This window comes from Eublepharis macularius, chromosome 8 (assembly GCF_028583425.1).
Source record: "Eublepharis macularius isolate TG4126 chromosome 8, MPM_Emac_v1.0, whole genome shotgun sequence".
Taxonomy (NCBI): domain Eukaryota; kingdom Metazoa; phylum Chordata; class Lepidosauria; order Squamata; family Eublepharidae; genus Eublepharis; species Eublepharis macularius.
Window position 1 is genome coordinate 140,676,438 of NC_072797.1, and position 12,916 is coordinate 140,689,353.

Genomic DNA, 12,916 nt, shown 5'->3' on the forward strand with positions numbered 1-12,916 from the left:
CCCTCCCCAGCCGCAGGGGAAAAGATTAGGACATCAACAACAGGACTCCAAAGGCAGCCACGCTGGTATATTTTGGGTATAATGTTGCATAGGCACATAAAGCTCAGGCATATATTCCGTGAGATCCTTGTACCTGGCGTTAAATGTTAGGTTCGCTGTGTGCTACTTTTTAAAGGGACTGGAGGAGAAATCGAGGATTTAGAGTTTTTTATCCTCAGGGCAGGGTGAGCAGTAGAAAACTCTTCTCCTCCACCAGTAGTCAGAGACCATGGCAAGTTGGGAGAAAGGGCTGCCTAAAACCCTAAATGCCCTCCACCATTTTCCTCATAAAAGTTTTGAAGGCCTCGGGATGTATAGATCACTCCTTGGGGAGAGCACTAACTCATAGACCACTAACTGTTTACCTTTTTTTTCTCTCTGCCTCGCTTCTTGTGCCTTGTGCGTATGTATTTTACTGGGCTCTTAAAGAGAGAACTTGGAGCAGGTATCCGGTATGTTGGAGGCTCAGTTTCTCTCGGAACTCTGCAGGTTTTTCACTGCCTTGATCTGATTTTGCAAGGTTCATCATTCCGGGCTGGGGACACGCGTCTCTTCTGTGCCTTGCGCTTAACCTTCCTGGCTAGCGGGCTTTCTCACTCTGCAGGGGCTCGAGAGACCGGCAGGGACATAAACTGTCTCTCCTCCCCTTTGTTGTAGGCTTGAACAACCTCGCACAAGTTTGGATTCCTTCAAGACTTTGCCACAGCCTCTATCACACATCTGCTCTCCTAGAAGTAAAATGAAAATAATACTGAGTATAATAATATTTTCTTTTTCTACACTGTATAAAATTGTAAGGCAGAGAGTGTGTGACTTCTGAGATACGGTTGGCGAACATCTGCTTTTAAACGGTGTTTTCAAACAGCGACAAAGAACAAGTATTTTTATACTAAACTTTGCAAGAGGAAAGATCTGACACTGGGCTGATCACTGATTTATGTGCTTGACTTTGGAATGCCTGTAATTAAGACTCGCCACCCACTCTTTTTACGGTGCATGTTTAAGGCATGTTTTTAAAACCCTGTTCAGATTCTTAAATGTACTGTTGAAATGTATAGACATGTTGGTCATCCTGGCTTGGAGTCCAGAATGAATTAATGTGTGTTGAACATATTAAATGTTCCTGTGACATATTTTAAATTTTTCCAGTTGTGCCAAACTATATTGAGCAAGACAATCAATCTTTTTCTAACTTGGGGATTTGTAACAGCTTACCACACAGCTTGATTGTATTAGCAGAGTCCGACAGCTGGTTTTATGTTCCTCATGTGATTGTATACTTCTTGGGTACACAGTTGCATGTTCATGTGAAATAGGAGAAGATGGGTACATGGGAACACCTAGAGCAATTTCAGTATTATCACAGCTTGGGGGGAAATGCTGCCACGATACTGGAAGCAGGTGTGGCTTTTCTTTACCTGTCACTTCCGTTTATACAAAATACGTGATTGCCAGCTGGCAAATTGAGATCCAGACTTGTAAGCCAGAGCTATGCAGGGAATAGTCTTCTGTAAAGCAAGTTCATAATCCTCCCCCAAGTTCTTTTGGTTTTAAAAGAAAAAAGGTTTTTAAAAAGAGAAAGGGCTCTTGTCCGTAGGTATGTATTTGGTGTGGATTTAGCATATAGGGAGAATTCACTGCAGTAACTGCTTGAACCTTTTTAGTGGCATTGAGAGGGCAGACGGAGCATTGATCAGCAAAGTACACGTGGTGGCAACACAGGTGGATGTGGCTTCCAGTGAATGCTTACACACACACACACACACACACACCCCTGCAGTGGTTTGTTACAAAAGTTTTCAGAGGAACCCCCAAAACAGATGTAGGATAGTTGTCCTGTGACAAATGTCATGGGAGCTGTGTGCAAAGTTTTGGATCTATAATAGATGGTGCCAGACACACAAAAAACAACCTGTTGTCTTGACTGGGCGCCCTGCATTCATGACATACAAAGTACATGTGGGATGCAGGAGCACGCCTGCCCTTCTGCACCTTGTGAAGGAAGCCATAACTAAGCGCCAAGCTACAAGTGACGCCTGACCCAGGTTGGACACTTGTCAGCTTCCCTCAAGTTTTGATGGGACATGTAGTTTTACAGCTTGGCTCTCCATTACAGCTGCAAGACCAGGACGCCTACATTTCCCATCAAAACTTGAGGGAAGCTGACAAGTGTCCAACCTGTGTCAGGCGTCACTTGTAGCTTGGCTCTGAGGCAGCAGAGGCATGTGCTAAGCGCTGGGTCCCCGATGCTCTTGCAGGGGTACAAAGGGGGCTGGAATTCAGCTCTTGAACTGCAGCTGCTGTGGGCTTTGTGCCTCAAGAGCTACTGAAAGGGATTCTGGGATGCTGCTGTCCTATTGGAGGGCGATTGACTGATGGGCCAAGGAACTGCTTCAGTCATTTCCAGAGTCTAGTGGGGACTGGTCCCCATCACATTGGCCTGATCCATGCCACCATTTTCAGGGGTCAGAGATGGCTGGAATAACTGGCTGGAGCCTTCTCTCCTCTGCTCAGGCGACAAAGTCAGTCACAGGATTTCCATGCTACTTTCCAAGTGGCTTTATGTATATCTGAGTCAGTAATGGCATCACTGGGAGTTAAGCTACAAGAGACGAATTACACGAGGATGCTTACGTGCAGGGAGTCGCAATGTTAGCCGGGAAGCTGAGTTTTAAAAGACAGATCGGAAGGCTTTGTCCGTTTCCCCTCTCTGCAGAGCCCCGGAGATCCTGGCTCAGAAGATCTGTTTATTTCTTCTTTGCCTCTTAAAAGGGGAAGTGAAACTGACAGAGCCTTCCGGGGGCAAAGAGGAAATTAACAGCCCCTCTGAGCTGCCATCTCCCTGGCTCTGTAGAGAGGGGAAATGAACAAAGCCTTCCAATCTCTTTTAAAACTCAGCTTCCCGGCTAACTTTGTGACTCCCTTCACGTGCTCCTCCTCCTTGTGTAATTTGTCTCTTGTAGTTTGGCTCTAAATCACCCCTTCCCTCAAGACCAAAGAAATAAACAGCATTTATGCATCTACGGTTTTTGATCTAAAAACTACTGTGAATCAGTTCCTGAAACTTCCCCGGCAGGCCTATGTGTTGCCTGCTGTTTCTTTTCCTGGTTGCCATCCACAATGCTCTTGCTGAAACTTTTGCACCTTGAAAGCTGCGTGAATTTGTGGGGAAGTTGGACTCGTAAGAAGTTGAAGTATCACAACTTCTCCACCTGCTTCTCTCCTCTTAGGAGTCACCAGCAACAGTATCCTTAATGGGCCCATTCTAATAGTTAATGACAGTTAATGACTTTCTCCAGTATAAAAATAATTTTAACTCTGTTGCTATTGCTGGTTAAGGACACATCAGTCTGTTTTTCTGTGTGACGAAATGGTCGTTGCCTAGTTCTAGGGAGAATGCGGAGATGGGGGGAGGCAGGTCTCTGGAGCCAGCGGGTTCAGCTTTCCACACCTTTGTATGATAAGCTTTACCTGGTTTATCGTACCTCTTGCATACACCGAGGTCTGGCTTCCCTTGCCCTACTGCCATCCGTTCTCTCCCGTAAGAATACTGGTAGATCGCGCTGTCCTGACCTGTTTCACGAAGAGCCCAACATGGTTAAACATGTACTAAGAGGCTTCTTTGCCAAGGATTGCTGCTGATGCTCGGTCGAGAGTGTACGTGATTTCCTTGTCTTTTAATGAGATTACAGCATTGTGTATGGAAATAACTGTTAAGAAATCAAAATTTGCAAGAGATGGAGCAATAAGATGATCCATGAAACAAACGTATGAGTGGAGAGCAAAATTTAAATCTTGACTAGAGGTGTTTTGAACAACTGTAAAAAGACTGGGAGGAGAAAATGTGCAGCAGAAAATGTTGATCCCCCCCCCCCCCCCATACCTGTATCCTCTTCTGTTGGCAGTAGCTGAAATAGGAGGGGCTTCGCCTTTGTCTACTCTGGGTTTTTTCAAAATATGTTCAAAAGGTACTTTTCTAATGTAATTTTCTAAAAATAAAACAATTATAACTTGCATCCACATAACAGTGGATTACATTGCCTGTGGTTATTTGATTGCACCCATTTGGTGAAACACGAGACTCTGTGGGAATGAATTGCTCACTGGGGTGGTACATGCAAGGAGACTTTTTGCAGGGGCAGGATACACTCGGCAATCCTGATTACACATACCTTGCCTCGTAACCATAGCCATGGGATTCCAAAAGCCAAGGAACAGGCAAATGAAGGCCTTTGAGTGGATTCTCAGTGCCATGTAGATGATGTGTTCTTTCCCACCTCTTGGTTATGTGACTCCATAAAATACACAAACCGTATCTGAATTCATTCCCAGCTGATAAGAAAGTATTGTGTGTCGTGTGGTTCATGTATTCAAGACCTGATGAGTCAACATCGTGCATGTGTGAACTCGGCATCTAGTCAGGAATCCTTCCAATATAGCTCCAGTTCAGTTATGCAGCCCTTAATTTGCCATGCTATTACCTGCGAGGAGAATCAACCTGAAGTTGAAGAATTTAGAGAATTAGTGATTTTCTTGTTATCTCTTTTCAAGATCACTGATTAGGAAAACAAGTCATTATCTTTGGTATGCAGTACAGTAGATCAAAACGTAGCCTATGCAGTTTGTAAGTAGAGCAAAATTGTAGCTACAGCAGGACTCTGAACTCCTAAACTGACATTATAGGACAGTCCTGAGTGGGTCCCCTCTAAAACACCACAGGTGTATGTATGATCGAGCCGGTAAGAAACGTTACCCCGAGGTAACTCATCTTGGCTTCAGTAGGCTTGAAGCATCTTATCAATGTCTCGTTGACTTTACAAGTTCATTTAAAGTCTCATGGCATGTTCAGCATGTTATCAGCAGGCTTTCCTGGTGGGATGTCTGCCTGTTGACATATTTTAGCACCATTCCAAGCTCTTCATCCAGCTACGACATGCTATACTTAAACAGCACTAACCGTCGATTCCATTGAGTCCTAAAAGTCATTCATACCTGACAAGTTTCACAATGGAAGGGGCTCCTATTACATAGATACACTCCAAGGCTACAGTGTAGCTGGCAAGGTTTAGTTCCACCTGATGCCACCTTGCTGCCCAATGCTCTTTACTCAGGGCTTTTTTTTCAGCGTGAACGTGGTGGAACGGAGTTCTGGCACCTCTTGAAAATGTTCACATGGCTGGTGGCCCCGCCCCCTGATCTCCAGACAGGGGAGTTGAGATTGCCCTCCGCGCTGCTGGAGCAGTGCGGGGGGCAGTCTAAACTCCCCTCTGTCTGGAGATCAGGGGGCCGGGCCACCGGCCATGTGAACATTTTCACCCAGGGTGATTTAAACTTTAAAAAACTCCCCCCTCCTGTTCCAGCTGACCCAAAGTGATGTCATTGTGCGGTCCTGAGTTCCACCACCTCTTTTCCCAGAAAAAAAGCCCTGCCTTTACTCATGCATCTCTCCTACACTGATAGCTCGTAATTTTCAATGAGTGAGAGCTGTTTGGGAAATCTTTGAGATCTATTCATCATGGCAAGGCTTGTTTGGTATGAGCTAAATACCAGCAAAGGCAAAAGAAACCCAGATGGTAGATCTTCCACCGAATATTCCCAGTAGGAACACTGAGCGATCCAGGGCTGTGCAGTCTGCAGACTGTCCTAGTGTCAAAACACCAGTTCACGTCAACACGCCTCTGAAGCAGAATAATATGAGCAAAGCTTTTAGGGAGGGTTTATTGCCAGCCCAACTCTCTCATGTCTGGAATGCACTGCCTGTTAAGAATAAATTGAAGGGAAAGTGGCTCATACAGTGTAGGGGAAAGCTAATTAAAAATAATTTCCTCCCTTGGCCAGTCGCTGATTTGCTCCCGTGGAAACATACACAACTGACATTTCATGGGCATCATCATCATCATCTGCTAAGCAATTGACTAGAGGCAGGCATGAACCGAATTACGATCCAAAGTTCGGCACGAACCGGGATGGTTCGGTGTTCATGAACATGCGGCTCATGGGGTTATGTTTTTCACGAATGCCGTGACTTTTTTGGCTGATTTGTTAGGGTCGTAATTGGTTCGTGATGCCAGACAGTCTGGCACCAATCCATTAATTCTCTAGGCAATGGAGGCCATGAATGTCTGCAGACCTTGTGCAACCGTGGAAACACCAATATTAATGGGGTTTGGTGGGCCACCCCCACGACAGGAGCCCATTGCCCCCAGGGGAAGGAAGGGCTGCTGGCCCCTGACTGCCTCCCGGGCCCACGAGGAGGGGGCAGCCACCGACAAATCCCATCTGTCCATCTTGATGGCCACTCCCCAGGCACAACGGGGGAGTTGGGGGCCAACCCCCACAACTGGAGCCCGTTGCCCCTAGGGGAAGAGTGATGGGCCCCTGGGTGCCTCCCAGGCCCATGAGGAGGGGGAGCTGCTGACAGGTCCCACTTGTCCATGTTGGTGGTTGTCCCCCAGGCACAATGGGGGGTTTTGAGGGACACCCCGTACAACAGGAGCCCATCGCCCCCAGGGGAAGGAAGAGCGACAGGCCCCTGGCCGCCTCCTGGGCTTGCGATGAGGGGGCGGCCACCAACAAAAGACACCTAACCCATGCAGTGGCCGCCCCTAGACACAACAGAGGGTTTGGGGGGCCACCCCCCATGACAGGAGCCCATCGCCCATGGGGGAAGAGCAGTGGTCCCCTGGCCACCTCCCAGGCACACGAGAAGGGGGCAGCCACCATCATAACTCACATCTGGGGGCCATCCCATCCTCAGATTAAGATTCTTTGACTCCATCCTGTTACTTTTTCATGCCGCTGCCTCCAATAGAGCCAATGTAAGTCAATAGACATTTGTGGCTCCTATATCTAATGAGACTTATCTGGGGGCACTCACTTCGGGGGTCTATAACTCAGAATTCTGAAAGGCAATCTTGGCCAAACTTGGAGGGTGGCTGGAGGAGAGCCTGGTGAAGACTCCCAGCGAGGTTGGCATTTCTGAGTGTGAAGGTGGCCATTCTAGGGCCTGGGGAAATGATAAATAAACCAGTTCGCAAACTGGGGGGGCAAGTTTGTGAAAATTTGTGGGTAGTTGTTCGTGAAACGTGACGAACCACAAATCACATGGTTCTTTTGGGGGGGGGGGTTGTGCCCACCTCTAATTCCGACCTAAAGCACCTTGATCTGAGACCAGCTTCTGCAGAGCTTCCAATGTAAAGTTGCAACGTACATCCACCAGGTTTGAGATGCTGTTATTAACCTTGAGTGTGGTTGGAAAGTAGTTTCCATACCTAGCTGTAATTAGCATCCAACAGTGCTGCTGTGTATCATGCCATTTGTGTCAGTGAAAGCAGTACGTAGCAGCAGTTTCCAATTCCTCTTCATGATCAGTTGCATCAGGGCTTTTTTTCAGCAGGAACGCAGTGGAACGGAGTTCCGGAACCTCTTGAAAATGGTCACATGGCTGGTGGCCCCGCCCCCTGATCTCCAGACACAGGGGAGTTGAGATTGCCCTCTGCGCCGCCAAGTGGCACAGAGGGCAATCTCAACTCCCCTGTCTGGAGATCAGGGGGCGGGGCCACCAGCCATGTGACCATTTTCTCCGAGGGCAACCCACTGAGTTCCGCCACCTCTTTCCCCAGAAAAAAGCCCTGGAGTAGCATTCATAAGCAAGAAGTGCCTTTACTGTTGCTGACTGCCTCACTGCGTTTGCCTGTGCCCATTGTAGTTTTGTACTTCAGTATTCTTAATTGCATTCTCTCTACTACCCCACAAAGACACACTCACCTTTACATTCATCCAGACAGGGAAAGGCTTTGTCTCCAAGACCTCCCATCTGTAGCTTTCATTTGAACTGGGGGGAATTTTCTAGCCCACCTTTTTGATGCCTTCCTATGTCTCATCAGCCATAATATTGTTTATTGGAAACACTGAGCACAGTAAACGACTTCAGTTTTGCAGCCGCTCTTCACGTTTTAACTCCAAGGCAAGAGCGAGTTCATGATTTTTTCATGGCTAGCTTTCTTAGCCTTGAACCATCTGCTCCAATAACCTGCCTATCAAACAAGGCAATGAGCCTGTCACAAACCAGACCGCAACATAGTTCTCAAACGCAAGGCCAGCTCAGGGTCACTGACACACTTTGGTGGGCCACTAGTTGTGCAAGTGTGGCCTATTGCAACTTGCTGCCATACATGCAGTGCACAGAGCTGAAGTGTTTGATGGCCAGTTGTTCGTGACGCTTCACTTTTCTGACCCCTGTGTTTAAACATTCCCTCTCTTGGCTGGATCGGACGCAGTGCGCCTTAAATTGCAATTAAGAGATTGGGAGCCAGCAGTGGAGATGCGCACTCCTATCCCTTTTATTTCTTTGTTCAATTTGCTCAAGTTATACCCCACCTTTCTCCATAAAGTGGCATAGAACGTTCTCCTTTTCTCCATTTGATCTTCACAGCAGTCCTGAGAGGTAGATTAGGCAGCAAGTGCGTGGCTGGCCCAAAGTCACCTGGCAGGTTTTCATGGCAGCGTGGAGATACAGATCTTGTTTTCGGTCCTAGCCCTTCACTATAGCACAGCCCCTCTGAGTGGATTCTCCTTTCCCTCCTTAACGGTGCTTAGGGTAAAGCTCTACACCAGCTTTTACCACCAGCATTTCCACTTCCAAGATCTGAAACCAACAGGTAAGTCAGTGCTACCCTAGAACTGCAAACAGCAGGAAGAAGAATGCTGATGCGACCAGCTGAAGGTTCCTGGTGAAAAACTGTATTTTTAATAGCACTGAGGATATATCGGTTGCCAGCCGTCTCTAAGCAACAGCACATGGCAAAAAATAAAAATCCAGCACTCTAGCAGCTACCTGCATGTGAGCCACCAACCTGGAAGGAATTGGATGTTGCCACCATCACTTGCTCTACAGGCCACCCCTACCAGTGAACCCCTTTCCACCAGCAGGTATCAAAAGAGCCTGGCTCTCCCCTGTGTCCTGCCACCATCTGCCTGCACTTATAGGAAGTGACAGGGAAGGCCAAATGGGCGTTCGTTACACAATTTGCCTGAGCTCAGTTGCCTTTTTCCTCCATTCTCTAAAAAGCTTAGAAGGTTTGTGATGAATTATAGATCAAATGCCCGGCAAACTGCTTCACGTCAGTTCTCGCAGGCAACCATGAAAACTCCTGCTGGTTCTTCCTTTTCAATCAGCTCCCCCTTCCCCGTTATAAACAACAAGAGAGGAAATTTAAATTTCTGTTCTGTTAGCACCAATTTGTAGAGCTGCAGTCAAGGCTCTATATTTCTAGTGCCAGCAAGCCAGAGCGGCAGCATTTCAGTCTGAATTGAAGCAGTGCCATAATCAGCAACAGCTTGGATGGCTGGAGGTGTCCGTTTGCAGGTACACATGAAAGGGCGGGGCTTTTTTTCAGCGGGAACGCGGTGGAACGGAGTTCCGGCACCTCTTGAAAATGGTCACATGGCCAGTGGCCCCGCCCCCTGATCTCCAGACAGAGGGGAGTTGAGGTTGCCCTCCGTGCTGTGGCGCAGAGGGCAATCTAAACACCCCTCTTGTCTGGAGATCAGGGGGCGGGACCACCGGCCATGTGACCATGTTCACCAAGGGCGATTTAAACTTTAAAAAACTCCCCACCCCCGTTCCAACTGACCCAAAGTGACGTCATTGTGCGGTCCTGAGTTCCACCACCTCTTTTCCCAGAAAAAAAGCCCTGTGAAAGGGTATGTGGTTCTTCTGCTTTAACACTCCAAACTTCTTGGGCATTACACTCCTGTGGGAATGCATACCTGCTACAAACCTCCTTTCGTCCCCCTGTCATCTGAAGAGGAGTTGCTACACCCAGTCCTTCTTTATATACTTCTAGAACTGAAATGGCATATACCCACTCTCACTTTTCCAGGGTGGTACCGTGTTTATTTTCCAAGAGAAGTCCACCAAGTCCAGTCCTTACAGACTTCCAAAGACAGGTTGTGAAATCTGTTTGTTGCACCAGTCATTCAGGCCGAATTTTTTTTTTAAACGGTTGATCTGTTGTTTGTTTAACAATCCTTCCATTTCTAATTGTGACAGTAGTGATTCTATTGAGCCATGCCGCTGGAAAGTATTTTGAAGTTAATGTTTCTAATTTGTATCGAGTTCTTCCTGAAGAAAGCCGGGACATATTTCCAAAATAATTTGTTTTGAACTGCAAAGTTGCTTTGAAACACACACAAACCCACCCCGGACAATTTGAACTGCCTCACTGCAACCTAACAGAATGCCTTCTTCACTTGACCCAGAAGTAAGTCCTGTTGGGTTTAAGAGAACATATTCTCCTTCCTACCCATTTGATGTTTGGCTTTCCTCCAAACCACAGTGAACGAAGGTCTTTTTCATTATACACCGAGCTGTAAAATGTTAACTGAAATAAGACATTTTGAATCTCAAAGCAATATACAGTGATGTAGCACAACTATTAATGTCTTGGCTCTTCGATGGGATGATATCTGCTGTCTGAGAAAGGTACAGACTGTTGCTAAGACAGGCAAGATCATTCTGATTTCCCCAGTCACACACAGCACCAATTTTGTCTGGACCTTCAGACATGTCAATATAGAAAGAATGCCGACGAGTCCTACGTTAGAAAGGAGACCACTTTGGGGCAAGGCCAGGAGGAAAGATGGCATCTCCAATTCTGAAATGCGAGTGCCCACTTGCAAAAGCGCCTCATTAGCATGACCAGAAGGGCTTTCAGGAATTCTGCATGGAATCTCTGAGGCAAAAGATTGAGTTTTATACTAAGAGCAAAGAGCACAACTGGGGAAACAAACCCACTAGACGATGGCCGTGCCTGCCCATGAGTCCAAGGAAAGCTCTGGCATCGAAGTCTCAAGGACACACTAGAAGAGGCACAGCCAGAAAGGAATGGAGCAGCATTGTCTAGGCACAGGGCTCTGTGGAGAAATGCCCGACACCCTAGGATTCACCCTGGTCATTCAGTGACTGGGTTGACACTGTATTCACGGCTCACGAGTCCCTCTGCAAATCTCTCGGTGGAAGGGATGGAGAAAAATGATAAATTCCCCAGACGAGGGGTGGGGGGAGGGGCTCTTCCATCTCTTCTCTTTCGATGGGCACCAGTCGTGAAGGAATAAACCTTTACATCTTGCCCATGAGGCCAGGGCCATTAGGAGCAATCCCAACCCTGACAGCAAAGGTAATGTCCAAATGCTGCAACTTCAAGGATTATTAGCCTATCCAAATTAAGCGTAGTTTAGAAGAAGCACCGAGTGTAGAATAAGAGGACTGCATGTTTTCAACTTTTCTTTGTATCCTTGCTCAGTCAGTAGACCATATATACTCTTTTATGTTTTGAATGCTCAAAGCCTGATCCCTGTAAACACACCATTTGGTCTATTTGGTCTGGCGATCTAAAGAGCAGTAAAGGGTAGGGGCACCAGATAAGTTCACCACCCCTTCAGCATGTTAGCTAAAAGCAGCAAATGTGTGATTAAGTGTGCCAGCAGCACCAAGCGGGGAATGCAGCAACTAGGTGCAGCCTCTAAACAGCGAGGCAGGCTCAGAGTGCTAGAACTGCAAGTCCATAGAAGCAGGAGCTACTCTCAGATGTGCTGGTGGCAGCACTTCTTATCCAGAGAGACGTCTGATACCCTCCAGGAGGAAAGTAAAGAGGCCGCAGCGCCAGGGGGAGGCTTGGGATGGCCTCGGGGCTCTTCCAGTCTCCTGCAACCCAAGAGAACAGGGCTTGCAAGGCCGTTCCTTCACAGGCTCATTTCAAGACATTTTCTGACGAGTTGCCTCTTTGTTTTCGCTTTGTTTCCACAGTAAGAAAGCAAGCTCAATTAACAGGCAAGTAAATAAACCTACAGGAGACTGCTTTCCAGTATGATTTTATTATAAACATGTTGTCTTGACAGAGATAAAACAAGAATCAACAAGAATCCAAGCCTACCCCAAAAGAATAAAAGAAAATACCCTTGGAAATACCCCAGCTCAAAGAAGATTTAAATGCTGAACAAGAATCTGGGCATTACATATGAATGTATTTTACCTCAATACCAAAAGTCTACTAGCAGTAGACATTAGCCAATAAAATAAGCACAAAGGTGAACAGTCGATCCTCGCTCTCCAGAGCTGCTGCTCCTCAGGGCTGCTGGAAGAATGGGAGCAGGAAGAACCACGCCACGTCATGCACGGGACATGCTTCCGCCAGAGCTACTGAGCAACTGCTTTAAAGCTCACAGTTCATCATTCCACAGGGGCTGCTATTTGCTAGGAACCACGTCGGAGTAATCCTTCAGCACTCCAGCCAAGTGGTCGTTGTGAGTCTTGAACCGCCGTTTCTTCTGAGAAGCTGGTTTCTTTCTCCTCTGAATTGGAGCCTGCAAAACAGAAGGGATGGTCACGTGCAGGCTTTTCACAGGTTGCGCTGCTGGATCAGACCAAAGGCAAGCAGGGCGTGATGGGGACTGAACAGTTAGGCCTGTTAACACGGCCATGGACTCCCATTCTATGGCAAAACACATCACTCCAATGTGGAGACTCTTATTACAGACAGAAGTGTGCTCTCACGTTTACAGCAGAAGTCCAGCTCACGTTAGGAAAGTTCCCAAATCACGGGTGTGAGAATGGAAAGCACCATCACACGATCCCACTACCTCGTCTGTTGGCGTAAACAGCCCCCCACCCCCGCCCCCGCAACCACTCAAAACAACTATGCTGGGACCACGGGACCTGCATGGCCAAAGCCGTGTGGAACGGAGGCTGCAGCAAAAGCGACTAGAACGAAACGGAGTGAAAAAGATGACTATAGTCTAATTCATGGGTGGCAAGTATTTAAAGCAAGAACGTACTACAGAAAGTTTTTTTCATCTACAGAGACAAACTCATGTC

At 47.2% G+C, this 12,916-nt stretch overlaps 2 protein-coding genes across 2 annotated transcripts in view; one reads left to right on the forward strand and one right to left on the reverse strand.

Moving 5' to 3' along the window:
* The window catches only part of RBPMS (RNA binding protein, mRNA processing factor), a 131,091-nt gene extending 127,033 nt beyond the window's left edge, over positions 1-4,058 (forward strand). The window contains exon 9 of the mRNA XM_054986904.1: positions 697-4,058. The gene's annotated coding sequence lies outside the window, so the exon portion shown is untranslated. The remainder of the gene's footprint in view (positions 1-696) is intronic.
* Positions 4,059-11,900: 7,842 nt separating this feature from the next.
* GTF2E2 (general transcription factor IIE subunit 2) overlaps positions 11,901-12,916 on the reverse strand; it is a 32,095-nt gene continuing 31,079 nt past the window's right edge. Inside the window, exon 8 of the mRNA XM_054986507.1 lies at positions 11,901-12,405. Coding sequence (XP_054842482.1) covers positions 12,289-12,405 — 117 coding nt within the window. The 3' untranslated portion in view covers positions 11,901-12,288. The remainder of the gene's footprint in view (positions 12,406-12,916) is intronic.